We start from the raw sequence: 15,943 nt of genomic DNA, 5'->3' as shown, positions 1-15,943 counted from the left end.
ATCCACCTGTGTAGGTAGCTTCTTTACTGAAGGTTCTTAGAGAGCAACTTGGAAGTGGGAGGTGGGTTCTGTGTTTTTGAATGGAAAGGAACATTTTTCTCAAAATGTGAGCTCTTTCTCTGTTTGTCAGTTTTACATAGACCGAATGAAAATACCAAGGTTTTAACATTTTTGTATGACACCTGCTGTCTTTCACTACTGTGAAGACATTTTTTTAAATCTCATAATGGAGTAAAAAAACACTTGCTCCTCTAGATAGCAAAATGTGCTATTAATTTCTACAATTAATTGTTTGCTAACAGCTGAAAAGACAGATGCATGGAACAGAATAGGAAACCCAGAATCATTGAAATTATGTAAGATATACGTAAGGATTGATGAGTAGGAAAGGATGAATTATTAATGAAAAAGTGTCTGTTGTTTGAAGAAAACTAATTAAATTTTATGTCACAAACATGAGTTCCTGATGGAATACAGACTGAAATGTTTACATGTGCAAATGAGTAAAGTACCAGAAGAAAAATACAAATGCTTATTTTACAGGTACATTTTATGTTGACAAACGCCTTCCTAAGAACGACCTCGTAAGCAGACATTCTGAAGGTTGATTTAGCAAACTAAAAATTAAAACTATGTTTCAGAAAAAAAGTTAACAAAATAAGAGAGCTTACTTGAAAAATATTTAATATATTATATATATTTTTTTCAGATGAAAAGTATGTTTTCATTTTATAGGGAATTCATTATACTCTTTTATTTATTTTTTTTTTTTGAGTCAGAGTCTCGCTTCTTTGCCCAGGCTGGTGTCCAATGGCACAATCCTGGCTCACTGCAACCTCCACCTCCTGGATTCAAGCAATTCTCCTCCCTCAGCCTCCCAAGTAGCTGGGATTACAGGCAGGTGCAGGCACGCCTGGCTAATTTTTGTATTTTTGGTAGAGAGGGGCTTTCACCATGTTGGCCAGGCTGGTCTCAAACTCCTGACCTCGAGTGATCTGCCTGCCTCGGCCTCCCAAAATGCTGGGATTACAGGTGTGAGCCACCACACCCAGCCTATATTGTTCATTATATATGATAAGATATAGATATTACTGATATGTATACCATATATATTCCAGATATAATATGTTATATATATCAGTTATATATATACATTAGAAGAAAAGTTATAATACACATTCGATGAAAAGTACATCTTCATTTTACAGGAAATTCTTTCAAATCAAATCATCAAACACTGTAAAAGTGGGCAAAGTACCTTTCCCCAGATCTACAAGTTACTTATGTATATAGGAAAAAATCCTTCTCATTTCTGGTAAAAGAATTTAAAAGAGGAATCAAACAGTTTTCTATCCACAATATTTGTGAGGATGTTTTATACTGCTACTTAAAAGTTTAAGTTGCTGATTACTTTTCAAATAGATAATTTGGTGGTAAGTACTACATTTAAAAAATGTGTATGCTCTTTACTCATCAATTCCATTATACTAAGATGCCCTTAGGAAATAAAGATACATGCACTTTAGTTTTCACGGAACTTATTTTAAAAAGAACCCAGAGAATGGATCCTATAAATAAATTTCAGTTGCATCCATAGGATGGAATAATATGTGACCATTGAAGGTGGCAATAGGTATAGAAGTAAGTTGATGTGTCAAGATGTATTTTGCTATAGCCAGCGAGGAAAAAAAAATAGCTAAATTATATATACGCAAATATACTATGGTCTTGTTTTAGCAAAAAAAAAAAAAAAAAAAAAGTACCAAATATGATAAAATTTGTAATTTCTGAGCATTTGCTTTTTTTTTTTTTTTTTTTTTTGAGATGGAGTCTTGCTGTGTCACCCAGGCTGGAGTGCAGTGGCCCAATCTCGGCTCACTGCAAGCTCTGCCTCCCGGGTTCACGCCATTCTCCTGCCTCAGCCTCCCGAGTAGCTGGGAGTACTGGCGCCTGCCACCACGCCCGACTAATTTTTTTTTTTAAATTTTATTATTATTATACTTTAAGTTCTAGGGTACATGTGCATAACGTGCAGGTTTGTTACATATATATACTTGTGTCATGTTGCTCTGCTGCACCCATCAACTCGTCAGCACCCAGTTTTACTAGAGACTGGGTTTCACCGTGTTAGCCAGGATGGTCTCAATCTCCTGACCTCGTGATCCACCCTTCTCCACCTCCCAAAGTGCTGGAATTACAGGCGTGAGCCACCGCGCCCTGCGAGTATTTGCATTTTAAGTAAAGTGTGTTTTTTTTTTTCCTTTTTCTTATCTGTGATTGCTGCAGTGAGCATGTACAAAACTTCTAGTACAAAACTTCTAGTAAAAGTTTAGTATTAATGGAATCATCCTTGGGAAGAGAGAAATATGAATCTTGCACTGATAAAAATAATTTCTCGCTTTCTACTTTTTATCATTATTGTGTGTAATGTTATCTTCTTTGAATGTTTAGCGTCTTCAGAAGTAAGAAGGGAATGTTTTTATCTGTGTTTCCAGATTTTATTATCTATATATTTTATTATGCACATGTTTTTCTTATATACTCATTCCATTTATTCAAACAATGGTAGATTAATCACTTCATTTTAATTGTATTCTTTAAAAATAAAAAATAACACATATAAATAATTACTATTGCAAAAATATTGCTTTATAGGAGTTTATTTAAAAATAGTGAACTCCCCAGCTATATTTATCCATTATTTCATTCCATTTATGCATCAAGCATAACCTGAGTACCTGTTATGTAGCAGACATACTCTACTATCTCTCAGGACCCTTCTATCCTTAAAAACTTCATGTTTACCTGCCCTGTCTGCACAAGCTGAGAGATTTACAATAGGAATATTGGGACTTCATCTCCTTGAAACTTTATCTCCCACCTTTCAAACAAAAGCATTTCTGAAGTTAGAAAATGGTAGAAGATAACCTTGAACTGCCCTTTCAAAAGTTTATCAGTTTTAAATCCTAATATTAATCATTGGAAAGTCTTATTTACATATATTCTGTAAGTATAAGAATTGAATAAAATGAGCCATACAAATTCATTTGACTCATGAGTTTCCTTTGACTTCAAGTTGTTTGAAAATCAAAGAATTAATTTGTTTAAAAAATGCATGATTGTTATTTCGGTGCTCTTTCCCCATAGTCCCTTTAAGAACTGAAATGTATTTCAGTTTCAGTTACATGCCTGGAACTGCCCTAGTGCTGAGTTACCATATTCTACTTAATGTAAGGTCTCATGGATTGTGTGATGCTCCACTATTTTATATATCAATAAGATAATTTTTAAAATGCTACCAGTTAGAGTTATAATAAATCATGAATTATAAGTGGCATTCCAATGTCAGAGTTGTTAAAATGTGACCTACTCATTAAGCCATCCTGCAAAGTAGGTATAATTGTCTCATTCTACCTAATTAAAATGCTTTTGTTAAGTAGTAGTAATACTAACAATTATAATATCTGGCCGGGTGCAGTGACTCACACCTGTAATCGCAGAACTCTGGGAGGCTGAGGTGAGAAGATTGTTTGATGCCAGGAGTTTGAGACCAGCCTGGGTAACAAAGTGAGGTTCTTACTCTACATTTTTAAATAAATAGCTGGGCATGCTGGTGCACATCTGTTGTCCCAGCTACTCAGGAGACTGGGGATGGAGGATCACTTGAGCCCAGGAGTTCCAGGTATAGTTACATCATTGCACTCCAGCCTGGGCAAAAGAGTGAGACTTTGTCTCAAAAAACAAAAATCTTACAGTTATTGAGCTGTTGTAGGAACTATTCTAAATACTTCACATAGCTTCTCATTTAAGCATCACGATGGTGTCCTATGAGATAGCTACTATTGTCATCTTTATTGATGAAGAAGTTGAGGCACAGAAAGGCTAAGCAATAATTGGTAAGTGACAGCGTTTAAAGTAGGACTCAAGCCCTAGTTGAACTGAATCTACAGACTGAGCTCTTTCTATTCAAATAGGCTGCTGTTGTCATTGCACTTTCTTCAAAAAAATTAAGTATTTGTTTTGAAGGCAGAGGAAAAACATGCTATTCAATTTTTACAATGACATGAATGATGGTATGTTTTGAGATGTTGCACTACCGTTTCCTAAAAAGTCCTCTTGCTCTTGTAGAACTGCTCTACATTTGGCCTGTGCCAGTGGCCATGAGAAAGTGGTAACTCTCCTGATCAACAGAAAGTGCCAGATTGATATCTGTGACAAAGAAAACAGAACGCCCTTGATACAGGTATATTAGAGCCAACTCTTTTAGCCTGACATGGATTTGATTTACATATATAGAATTAAAATGAATTGATCTCATTTAAATATAACTAGTTGGTGAAACCTGTGGAATGTGTATTTTGAATTCTTAGAATTTACAATCTGTTTCTTGGTCTAATACGGACAGGCTATCCATTGCCAGGAAGAGGCTTGTGCCGTTATTTTGCTGGAACATGGTGCCAATCCAAACCTTAAGGATATCTACGGCAACACTGCTCTCCATTATGCTGTGTACAGTGAGAGCACCTCAGTGGCAGAAAAACTACTTTCCCATGGTGCAAATATTGAAGCACTGGACAAGGTATAGATCAATCAACTTTCTTTCAAAAATATTTGTTTTATCATTGACATAGGTAAGGGTCATTTTTTTTATATTTGGAAGCTCAACCATTCCCCGAATGCAAATGTAAATTAAGTTATTTTGAAATAATTGCATAAGATTTTGTTTTAAATATTGATACTTTTAAAGAAGCATTCAAGGGCACAGCTTTATAAAATGCACTTTGGAAAATATTTGCAAATTTGTTAAAGGTAAAACCTTTTCAACTTTTTTTCTATGCAGGGTGTTTTTTTTTTTTTTTTTTTTTTTTCTTAATTAGTGTAAAACAACACAGGAAAGAAAATATGCCCTGGAAATAGGCTTTATTTTAAAACTCAAACAAAACTAAAGCAACTTACAATAAATGGACATGTTGCTGCTGCTGCTCATTTTCTGAAAAACTGACGTATCATTTCTCAGGGAAAAATGGGAAGGGAAAAGGAGAGCAATCAGAAATATGCAGGTCACTTGGAAATCAGGTAATGAAGGAAAATGCGAGGAAGAGTTGTTGTTATTGTTGTTGTTTTTAGTTTGTTGTTCTTCTAGTTGATGTGTTGAGACAAGGTGCTCTTTAGCTTTGGGTCTAATAATTTTCGGTTTGAAAAAGAGAGTGAGTGAGTTGAAACTCGCCTAGAGATTAATTTTAGGAGGACTCTGAGGAAACCAGATTGGCAGTGAATATGTGGTGACGAAGTGAGAAAAACTTCAGCAGAAGCTGGAACAAACTATTAACTGACTTATTGCCCATCCTGGCAGAAACTGCCACTTAGATGAGAGTCTAAAGACTCCTCTCAAATCTAGAATGTCTTGGTGGAAAAGTGGGAGATAAGGAGCTTATAAATAGCAAAATCAAGTGGGATTTTGAGTTTACTTGTCCCTGTTCTAGCCATACCCAGGAAAATTAACTGGAGTTTTAATAAATGACTCTATCGCTTACCCTTTTATCTTTTTGGTCACATCTCTGACTGATAAAGGGCATTAGCCATGTGGGTGAGAGATGTGACTGAAGTGATTGTCTGCTACACTAATTCTCAGAATTGGGCATTACAGTGACCTGAGGACATTTTGTTAAAAATCTACAACCATAGTCTTTCCCCTGAAGATTTTGATGTAACAGACCTAATAAGGCCTGAACATGTTTAAAAATGTTTACTTGAAGCTGGGCACAGTGGCATGTTCCTGTAGTTCCAGCTTGAGTCTAAGAGTTTGAATCCAGCTTGAGCAACATAGTGAGACTCTGGTCTCTAACAACAATTGTAGAAAAAGAAAAAAAAAAACCCAATTAAAAAAACCTTCAAGGTTCGGATACACTCCTGATTAAGAATCCCAGAATACATAAGTGCAATATATAAATTTCTGTATCTCAAAAATGTAAGAAATCTCTAGAAGACTTGGCATTTGATAGGTGCCACATCCTTCAAAGTTCTTCTGTTTGATGATATTACCCTGACTTATCTGTCTTTCTCTACATCTGTGACTGGGAAGTGAAAGGAAATATTATTGGCAACATCCCTCAGCTGACAGAATAACACCATTCCTTCCATCCACGAATCATTCACTACCATTCAGAGAGTCTTTAGAAATTTGCTTATGGGTAATCTTTCAATAAGTAGGGGCTGACCCTGTCAGGATTTGTTGTCTCTTAGTCACCATGCAGGTGATTATGTGTCAACAAATTTTCATTACAAGTTGGGCTTTCTCAATTAGAATAGTAGCAAATCCTAAACACTTTTTTTTTAGTTGAAGTTGTATTATGAACTATCTCAGTATGTTTGTTAGTTGTATAGAGCTTTATCATAACCAAAATGGCAGTTTTAAACACTGAAATCCATGAAGTTAATAAGAATACAAATAGGAATTCTTTTAATAATTTAGTTTTAGCAGTCCTATGAACCAATGATCTATTTGGTTAACAATCTGGGAAAATTATATACAAACATATTTTAAATGAATAAATGTTAGAAAAATTCTTGAAGCAGGTATTATGAGTCTTTTTAGCAATTTTTATTATATACAAGCACCTCATATTTTGGTAAAACATATGATACTAGAGAAAGAAAATACTTTACATGCAAATACTTGGATTATACACAACCATTTCATAATGCATTTATAGTAAATATAAAAAAGCAAGGGCTATATTCTAATGTGGTACACAGATTTGTTTATTTGCCTCTATAAGTTGAATCAACATGTAAAATTTAGAAGACTTGTGTAGAAATCTGGACTTCAGGCTTATCCCAAAAAGTCAAATCTGGTGTCTCCTGAGTTTCTATCACTGTTTGGTCTGCTGTGCAGAGATTGCCCCTTTATAGAAGGCATGTATTCTCCAGTTTGCTATTGTGCCCACCTCAGTACTTCCCTTACTCTGGTAACCTTCCTTTGTCCTTGTAAGTATTTGAGTTTACAACTCCTATGTTATAGTATATTTTGATGAAGATTTCAAGATTTTGAAGTCAGTGTGTAGATTTGTTTGTAATATATAGTCTATGGAGTATGTAAATTCCTCTGTTATGGAGTTGAATTTTAGAATTTAGAAGTTTTTAAAACTCCCTTTCTTTATATATACCAGAAATAATTATCTGCCCATAAGAATGCCTAGAAGCCTTTTTAGGTTATTGCTGGTTATAGTTGGATAATTTATGAATATTGCAGATATTATATCTTTGTCCTCAGCACCCTCCTTTAAAAATGCAAGTGACTTACTGGTTTTATTATGCCAGAAATAATTCATATGGATCAGTATGAGAACTTTTATTTATAAGCCATTATGCTGTTATTTCAGATTTATATTTTGCCTAAAATGAAAAACAATTTTAAATAGCCATTTAAGTGGAAGCCAATAAAAATGGATTTAAAAAGTAGAGCTGCATTAGTGTCCTGGGATTACCATTATAATTGAGAATAGTATTTCTTACTGAGCTTTGGTTTTTCAAATATTTGTTCTTAAGTTTTTTAAACCTGTCTCTCTTACACAGAACATACTGAGCTTTCTAACAGTAAAGATAAAAATCTATTCTCTTGTATTAGGAAAAAAACCATGGACTATTTATAAGGCAAATAAGTGCATTTGAAGCCAATCTCTCTTAATTCAGAGTTCATTTCCATAGTGACCCCTTTGGAGCAGGAGTGCCTGACATTGGCGTCTGGCATCCTGACACCACTGATAGAAGTGAATCAAGCAAGTTTGTACCACCCAGAGGAATCCTCCACCTGTATTGGGAAGCTCTGGCAACTGTTTCTCTGAAACTCTTAATTCCTTAAATGTTAATATTTGCCACAAATAGTATTGTGAAATGGGGATTAGGTAAAATTCAAGAGAGTTCTTGATTATTGGATGTAAGATACAATTTTGTAATACTTCGCAAATGCAGAAGGTCATGGAGTCTTTCTCTTGGGGTATTATACTTCTGCTAAAGCAAATATTCTTTGGAATATAGTTTAAGAAACACTGCTTTAGAGATAATAATTTAGTTCATTAATTTATGTAAAAAACTTAAAATATTTGCTACTATGTCTTAGGTTTTTGGGGCTATAGAGACAAAAGATACAGCCCTTGCCCTCAAGAAGCTCTTGGTTTCAGAGGGAAACAATGAAATGATTACAATGTAGCATGCTAAGTGCTGTGATCAAGGCAAGGATTCTTGGGACTGGTAAATGTTTACAGTGAATTTTGGCAATGACCACAGTTAATCTGGGGAGACAGAGGAGGGTTGTTTGCAAGGCAAAGAGCAGCACATCAGAAAGCGCAGAGGAGTGAGAAGGAGGGGACTGCTTTTCATTTACTTCCTTTCTATATTGTATGTTGAAGTTCAAAGAATCCTAGAGAAGATTTTCAGTTCAGTTCATAAATATGTAATTTTGTGAATTATTAATTTTTTCTGCTGTCTTATAGGACAATAATACCCCACTTCTATTCGCTATTATTTGCAAGAAAGAGAAAATGGTGGAATTTCTATTGAGAAACAAAGCAAGTGTACATGCCGTTGATAGGCTGAGACGGTACAGTAGTTCTTTTTTAAAAAATAAAAGCCTGCGTATTCTAGAGTGGTAATAGTCACTCAAGTCAGAAATATTAATAAGATTAGTGTAATTATTGGCATACAGTGAAAAATTTCACCACAAATAATCAGGTAGACCACAAATATTTAGACTGAGTCACATAAAGAACAGTATATAGTAGGATTAATCTTCTCTTATGAGATTTGTTATTTATAATCCGATGTTTTTGTTACTGTAATCTTTTATTAGCTAAAGGGTTTGTATTAGTTTTATTAATTTTTTTTTTGAGATACAGTCTAGCTCTGTTGCCAGGCTGGAGTGCAGTGGTGTGATCTTGGCTCACTGCAACCTCCACCTCCCAGGTTCAAGCGATTCTCCTGCCTCAGCCTCCCAAGTAGCTGGAACTTCAGGTGTGCGCCACCATGCCCGGCTAATTTTTGTATTTTTAGTAAAGATGGGATTTCACCATGTTGGCCAGGATGGTCTCGATCTCTTGAGCTCATGATCTGTTCTCCTTGACTTCCCAGAGTGCTGGGATTACGGGCAAGAGTCACTGCACCTGGCAGTTTTTTTAATTTTTAAAATGTGGACTTTTAGTTTATGACTACTGCTATTGTCATTATTATTATTGTTGTTGTTGTTGTTTTCAGCCCGCAGATAACTCTTATCTGACCCCTAGCTGATTACAATTACAATATATCAGAGTAGGAAAGCAATGGGGAAATCTTCATGTAAATCTTTGCCTACTTTAGATGACTGACCTCAGCACAGTTTCTTGGCCATCAAAGGACTATAAATTAGCAACTTGTATTATGTCACACGCCAGTGGGACAAGAGGCTTCCCTGCTGTCCGTTTCTTTTAGCCTTGGTGATAATTTACAAAGATGAATGCTTGAGCACCCTAGATGCTTATAGACCCAAGCTAGTACATGCAAATGGTTATTACGTCTACACTGACAGATGGATATGAAATTGGTAAAGTGTCTCAAACTAACTGTTTATAAAAGTCTTTATTAAAGTTCTTGAGTGGAGTTATTTCTTTGTTATTTTAGAACGGCCCTCATGCTTGCTGTGCACTATGACTCACCAGGTATTGTCAACATCCTTCTTAAGCAAAATATTAATGTCTTCACTCAAGACATGTGTGGACGAGATGCAGAAGATTACGCTGCTTCTCATCATTTGACAAAGTAAGTGTGTATGTCAAAAGACCAGTTGATACTAAATTGAAGTTTAAAATAATTGCAACTACTCTATCTTATACATTAGATAAGAGTTCATAGTTTGGTTCAGATGGTTTGAAATAGCAATGAGTTAGTCTACTTTTAGCCAGAAATCAAGCAGCAGTCTAGGTTAGTTCAAAGTAGAGTGCAAGATTTTTTCAGGATTTTTAACACCTTTATTCCCAGTGACCTCAGTGTTGTCCATTTTATTCTAAGTATAATCCCCATGCATGGGATAAAAAGAGCCACATCTTTGATTTCTTTTCCTTTCCTTTCTTTCTTTTTTTATTTTTCTTTTTCTATTCTTCTTCTTCTTCTTCTTCTTCTTCTTATTATTATTATTATTATTATTTTGTAGAGACAAGGTCTCACTTTGTTGCCCTGGCTAATCTCTAACTCCTGAGCTCAAGTAATCCTCCTGCCTCGGCCTTTCAAAATGCTAGCCACCATGCCTGGCCTGACTTTTCTAATTAGTTATTGGGTCTTGAAATGTCCAATTTAGCAGAAAATCTTGTATTGTCCCCTCGGGCTGTCTCCTTTGTCTTCCTTCTTTGAATTTTCCAAGAAGCTAAGGGGTTCCCTAAGTTCAAGGAAGACAATCTTTCTTTACAAGTCAGAAGAACGGGAAAAAAGGCCGTTCTGATCATTCTGTTGTTTCCATGGACTCGCTTGCTGTTTTGCTGCCATTGTAACCCATCCTGCAATCTGATAATGACTGACCTTTGCCACCAGGTTGCCTTCACTGATGCAGACCCCCTAGTTTTCATGGTGATTCATATATAGAGTTCAAAGCTATGGTGTTTATTAGTTTATGTACTTATGGTCAGTCGTTGTTCCCAGCACCCTGCTCTGCCAGCTAGGCATCCTAGCTTTACCCACACAAATACTGAGAAAGTTGATGCTTGCCCTACACTAAAAATCTTATTTGGAGCCCACCTCTTAGCTAGACTTAGCCTAGGCCTTCACGGTATGTTATCCTTTGAAAGCCATGTTTGTCTTTTCTTTAACCGCTATTAGTTGGGATTGTTCTCCACAGTCAGGGATGTTCAAATAATGTTGCAGGGAGATCAGAGTTCCCTTTCCCTTTTGCTATCAGATCTGTACCTTGAGGCTTTTTATATCCTGTGCAGAAGCTTTGGTTAGATAGCAGAAGGTTCCATGTTATCTTTCCAGCAAGTAGTGGGATCAAACTTGCGGTTGGCCCCTCTAGCAATGTGTCTCTATAATCATGAAAATCTCTTGGGCTACTCGCAGCTCTTCCTCAAATTTTAAATATATTTTAAAATTCCACCTCACAGGAAGTCATTCAATAAAATTCTCAGAATCTAAAGTAAGTGAGTTGGATTTACCAGAGCTAAGCCTCATCCATGACTCATGAGTATTTGTGTATCAAACAGGCCTTTGTGCTTGTTTCCACAGCACATATTTTAAAATTGGATCAATACAGAGCAGATAAGCATGGCTGCTGCCTGGGGATGGCACACAGATTCAGAAAGCATTCCATATTTTGCATAGTCCCAGGAAGGTCATTTGACTGTTTGTTGAGTAGCTCCTAGGAAGCAGTGTGAGTGAAACCAAAACAGGAGACCCCCCAATATTGAAATTGTGATTATCACTATGAAAATATTGATGTCCAGTGATCTCTGAAAGGAGAACAGAGCTGAGTAATATTTAGGGGATGTTACATGTTGTTAGTACATGTCTTGGAAATGAAAAAATGTCCACTTGCCTTTCCTTCATGGAACCGAAAAACAATCACAGCAGGGTTCTGTCTTGTCTGTTAGTTGGAAAGGACCGGGGAGATCCAGCATCCTGGCATGGATCTGCTGGCTCAGAGTTTGAGGAGGTAGAGAAGGAGTGGTAGTTGTCCAAGCCGGGTTTTGACACCTATTAGTTTTCTGCCCTTGGTGTGATTGATGAACTCAGTGATGGGAGACAATTAGGTAATCCATTTTAATGAGAATATATATATATATATATATATATATATATATAAATTTTGCAGTAAGTTATGAATTAGGTAAGATTCCCTGAATTACAAGCCAGAATGAATACAACTAATAACCAAAATTAGCACTTAATAACATCTTCTGAAAACTGCAACATTTGAATATTAGAACTTATAGAAAAGCCTACACCAAGCTTTATTTGGGATTCCAAAATGGTTTCAGGAATCAAATTCAAGAAGAAATTATTCCATTGCTTTACTATTTCTCTGAACATTTAAACATGTAATCTCATTACATCTTCCTAAGGTAGCAGAGTCCTTATTTTTCAGAAGAAACCATGGAACCTATGAGAAGCAACTTGTCTGAAAAGAAAATACCTATTGGTTACAGAGCAAGGATGTATTCTGAGTGCAGGACACTTTGCATGATGTCCAGCTAACTAGAGTTAATTTACTGAGCTGTCCTCCCTCCATTTATGAGTACTTCCCTTTCTTTTATTCTTTAATTATAAGCTTAATAAGCTTGTAAGGTTTAAAAATTTGAAGTGTATGGGATATTAAAATTCTGATATTAGGTCTGATATTGCCTTAAATGGTTTTAGAATTTAATATGTTTGGTAAATATTTTTTATTTCAGTGTTAAAATAACAACTTTATTTATTACTTTTGTATACATAGAATTAAACAACAAATTTTGGAACATAAAAAGAAGATACTTAAAAATGACAAACCAGGTAAGACTTCTGATAGTGAATTTCTTATTTCTCTTGGTGGTCCTGCTCTTGATAAGAAAATGAAAAGTAACATGTAAGATTAAGGTAGTGTTAATCAAAAAAGACCAGTTTAAAAATATGTGTAAATTGAATGTGTATATATGTATATACATATGTAAACTAATTTTTAAAATTTAACTAGTTTGAAATTCAGATTTATTTAAGAAGGTAGTTGTAGCTCATTTATAATCTCAAACATTGTTGTCTAAAAAAGTCATTTATGATCCCTAAAATCCTATATAATGTTTTTGCATGAATAAGAAAAAAGATTTTTAACTTAGTATGTTGTATGTTTCCTCTGTAGTCACATTATAACCAATTGGACTTGTTATACAAATGGATCTTCTATTTCAGTTTTATAATAAATTGTTTATATTTAGTAAATAAAGAATTACAGTTGACCCATGAAAAATGTAGGGGTGAGGGACTCTGATCCCTGTGCAGTTGAAAATCTGAGTATAACTTTTGATTACTTCACCTTAGCTACTAATAGCCCACTAGTGGCTGGAAGCCTTCCTGATAACATAAAACAGTTGATGAACACCTATTTTGTGTTTGCCGCATTATTATATTCTGTGTTCAGACAATAAAGTAAGCCAGAGAATTGAAGCTGTTAGAAAGAAAATCATCAGGAAAGATATATTGACTTTTCATAAAGCATAAGTAGATGCTGACAAAGGTCTTCATGATCTTCAGGTTGATTAGCCTGAGGTGGAAGAGGAGAGGTGGATCTTGCTGTGTCTGGGTTGCATAGGCAGAAGAAAATCTGCATATAAGTGAATCCCCGCTGTTCAAGGGCAAACTGTATTACATATTGATGTGTGTCACTAAGAAAGTAACTATCTTTAGAACCAGGAACTCAGCAATCCCTTTCTGGTACCGTAAATAAATAGCAATAAGAACTGTAGAACTGCCGGGCGCGGTGGCTCACGCCTTTAATCCCAGCACTTTGGGAGGCCGATGCAGGCGGATCACAAGGTCAGGAGATCGAGACCACGGTGAAACCCCGTCTCTACTAAAAATACAAAAAATTAGCCGGGCGCGGTGGCGGGCGCCTGTAGTCCCAGCTACTCAGGAGGCTGAGGCAGGAGAATGACATGAACCCGGGAGACGGAGCTTGCAGTGAGCCGAGATCGCGCCACTGCACTCCAGCCTGGGCTGCACTCCAGCCTGGGAGACAGAACGAGACTCCGTCTCAAACAAAAAAAAAAAAAAGAAAAGAAAAAGAAAAAAAGAGCTGTGGAACTGAACCAGCGTGCACCCATACAAATAGGAGACTATTTTTTGAAGACAGCTACTGAGCACAGAAGACAGAAAAGCAATTCTTTCATGAGAAGTACAAAATATATTACATATTCCTACACAAGCAAAATGGTTTTATCTGTCATAGTTTACACACACACAGTTTACAAGCACATACACACACACGTTCACACGTGTACACACAAACACAAAGTTAGTCCTGCTAATTCTTAATGACCAAATCCAACTCTTCACAGGGAGCGGTGGATAACACATCCTACAGTTTGGATGCAATTCTTTCATCTTTTTGACTTGTTTTGTGATGAACTGCTTTTAATGCATGAACCATGTTTTCAGTTTTAGGAGAAACACAGAAAAAGATTAGAAGCAAGTAAACAGGACTCTATGATCAGTAGTAGACTATTATAGTACATTCTCAATAGTACTATGTTTTTCTCCAGTTATACAATTTACTTGAATGATGCACAATTAATCAATTATTAGTATTATAGGAGATGTGGTCTCTCTATGTTGCCTTGGCTAGAATACTGTGTCTATTCATTGGTGCATTCATAGCTCACTGTAGCCTTGAACTCCTGGGCTCAAGCAGTCCTCCTACCTCATCCTCCTGAGTAGCTGGGACTACAGTTTTTTGTGGTTACATTTGGCCTGATACACAATTATTTATTTATTTATTTTTGATACACGGTTTCCCTCTGTTGCCGATACTGGAGTGCAGTGGTGCCATCTTGGCTCACTGCAACTTCTGCTTCCTGGCCTTAAGTGATCCTTTCACCTTTTACCTTAGCCTCCCAAGTAGCTGGGACTACAGGCATGCACCACCACACTTGCCTAATTTCTTTTTAAGGTTCTTTGTTGTTGTTGTTTGTTTATTTGTTTAATAGATGAGGTCTCACTCTATTGCCCAGGCTGGTCTGGAACTTCTGGACTCAAGTGATCCTCCTGCCTCAGCCTCCCAAAATGCTGGGATTTACAAGTGTGAGCCACTGCACCTGGCCTGCACAATTATTATAAAAAGGAATTAAGCCCAGTTGAGTTGCAGAAAATTGACCACCTTTTCATTTTTTTCTAGAAATATTCATATTGTAGAACATATTGTCAATCACCCAAATTCTCTATTTTTTATTCAGTTAAAATAGGATTGCTGCTTATTTCACATTATTTTCTGACATTATCATTTCATTTATTCCTTTTATGGCTTTATTCGATTGGATAGATGTAGAAATATAAGACTCTCCAAGTTGAATATCAAGGGAAAAAAAAGAAAAGAAAAACAGATTAGGGAAAGCTACTCTGTGAAATAACCACCTGATTACAGTTACATATATCATATCAACTTCATAAAAGTCTTACACAATGCATTTGTGTCAAGGTTCCCCAAGACCAACCCCAGGTTTGGTGGTTCACTAGGACTCACAGGACTCAGCGAATAGTCATACTCAGATCTTTACTTGATTACAAGAAAGGGGACAAACAGAATTAGTAGAGGAAAAAGGTGCATGTGTCAAGTCTGGAGGAAACCAGACACAAGCTTCCAGGAGTTCTCTCCTGTAGAGTTCCCAGGATCTGGGAATTCTCCCAGGCTCACATTTTGACAACATTTGTGCAGTGATATCTAGCAGTACCAGAGTCTCATTAGAGACTAAGTACCCAAGTGTTTCTATGAAGGTTACTCTCCCTGACATGTACCCCAATTCCAGACTCCTAGAAGGAAAGCAGCTGTTCAGAGTAACCACACTGTTTCTATAAACACTTTAGACACAGTGAGCCACTCTCCTTAGGGAATGGTGGAAACTCTCCCAATTCCAATTTCCTAAACACCAGTCAAGGGCCAGCCTTGTGTGCAGGCCTTTCTAAAGATGGCAGTCTCTTGCCTGCTCTATGAAATCTTTATTGCACAACACTTATAGCCCCAACATAACTTTTGGTGTTGTTTTACATTTTCATTTTAATAACACATAATATTATAAGATAAGGTAAATTGGTAGTAATTTCTTTTGTATGATCCATCTTAAGTTGCAATGCTGGTTACTTTTTTGACTTTTGGTGACAAACAGGTATTTGTATATAAGTTACCATAACAGTGTTAGGTAATGATAATCTGTCCTTTTTATCTTATTAGCCTTTCAGTAAAATT

At 36.1% G+C, this 15,943-nt stretch overlaps 1 protein-coding gene and 1 non-coding gene across 2 annotated transcripts in view; both read left to right on the top strand.

Annotated features, from left to right (window-relative positions):
- Positions 1-226: 226 nt before the first annotated feature.
- Positions 227-15,943, top strand: part of LOC135965294 (ankyrin repeat domain-containing protein 18B-like) — an 89,338-nt gene continuing 73,621 nt past the window's right edge. Inside the window, exons 1-6 of the mRNA XM_074003183.1 lie at positions 227-231; positions 4,129-4,243; positions 4,406-4,579; positions 8,493-8,599; positions 9,652-9,789; positions 12,449-12,504. Coding sequence (XP_073859284.1) covers positions 227-231; positions 4,129-4,243; positions 4,406-4,579; positions 8,493-8,599; positions 9,652-9,789; positions 12,449-12,504 — 595 coding nt within the window. The remainder of the gene's footprint in view (positions 232-4,128; positions 4,244-4,405; positions 4,580-8,492; positions 8,600-9,651; positions 9,790-12,448; positions 12,505-15,943) is intronic.
- LOC123567317 (U6 spliceosomal RNA) lies at positions 11,226-11,332 on the top strand. Its single transcript, XR_006690238.1, has one exon. It is a non-coding gene; the product is annotated as a U6 spliceosomal RNA (small nuclear RNA).

Source organism: Macaca fascicularis, chromosome 10, assembly GCF_037993035.2.
Source record: "Macaca fascicularis isolate 582-1 chromosome 10, T2T-MFA8v1.1".
NCBI classification, from domain to species: Eukaryota; Metazoa; Chordata; class Mammalia; order Primates; family Cercopithecidae; genus Macaca; species Macaca fascicularis.
The sequence above is the reverse complement of the archived record's forward strand: the minus strand, read 5'-3'. Positions and strand labels throughout refer to the sequence as shown.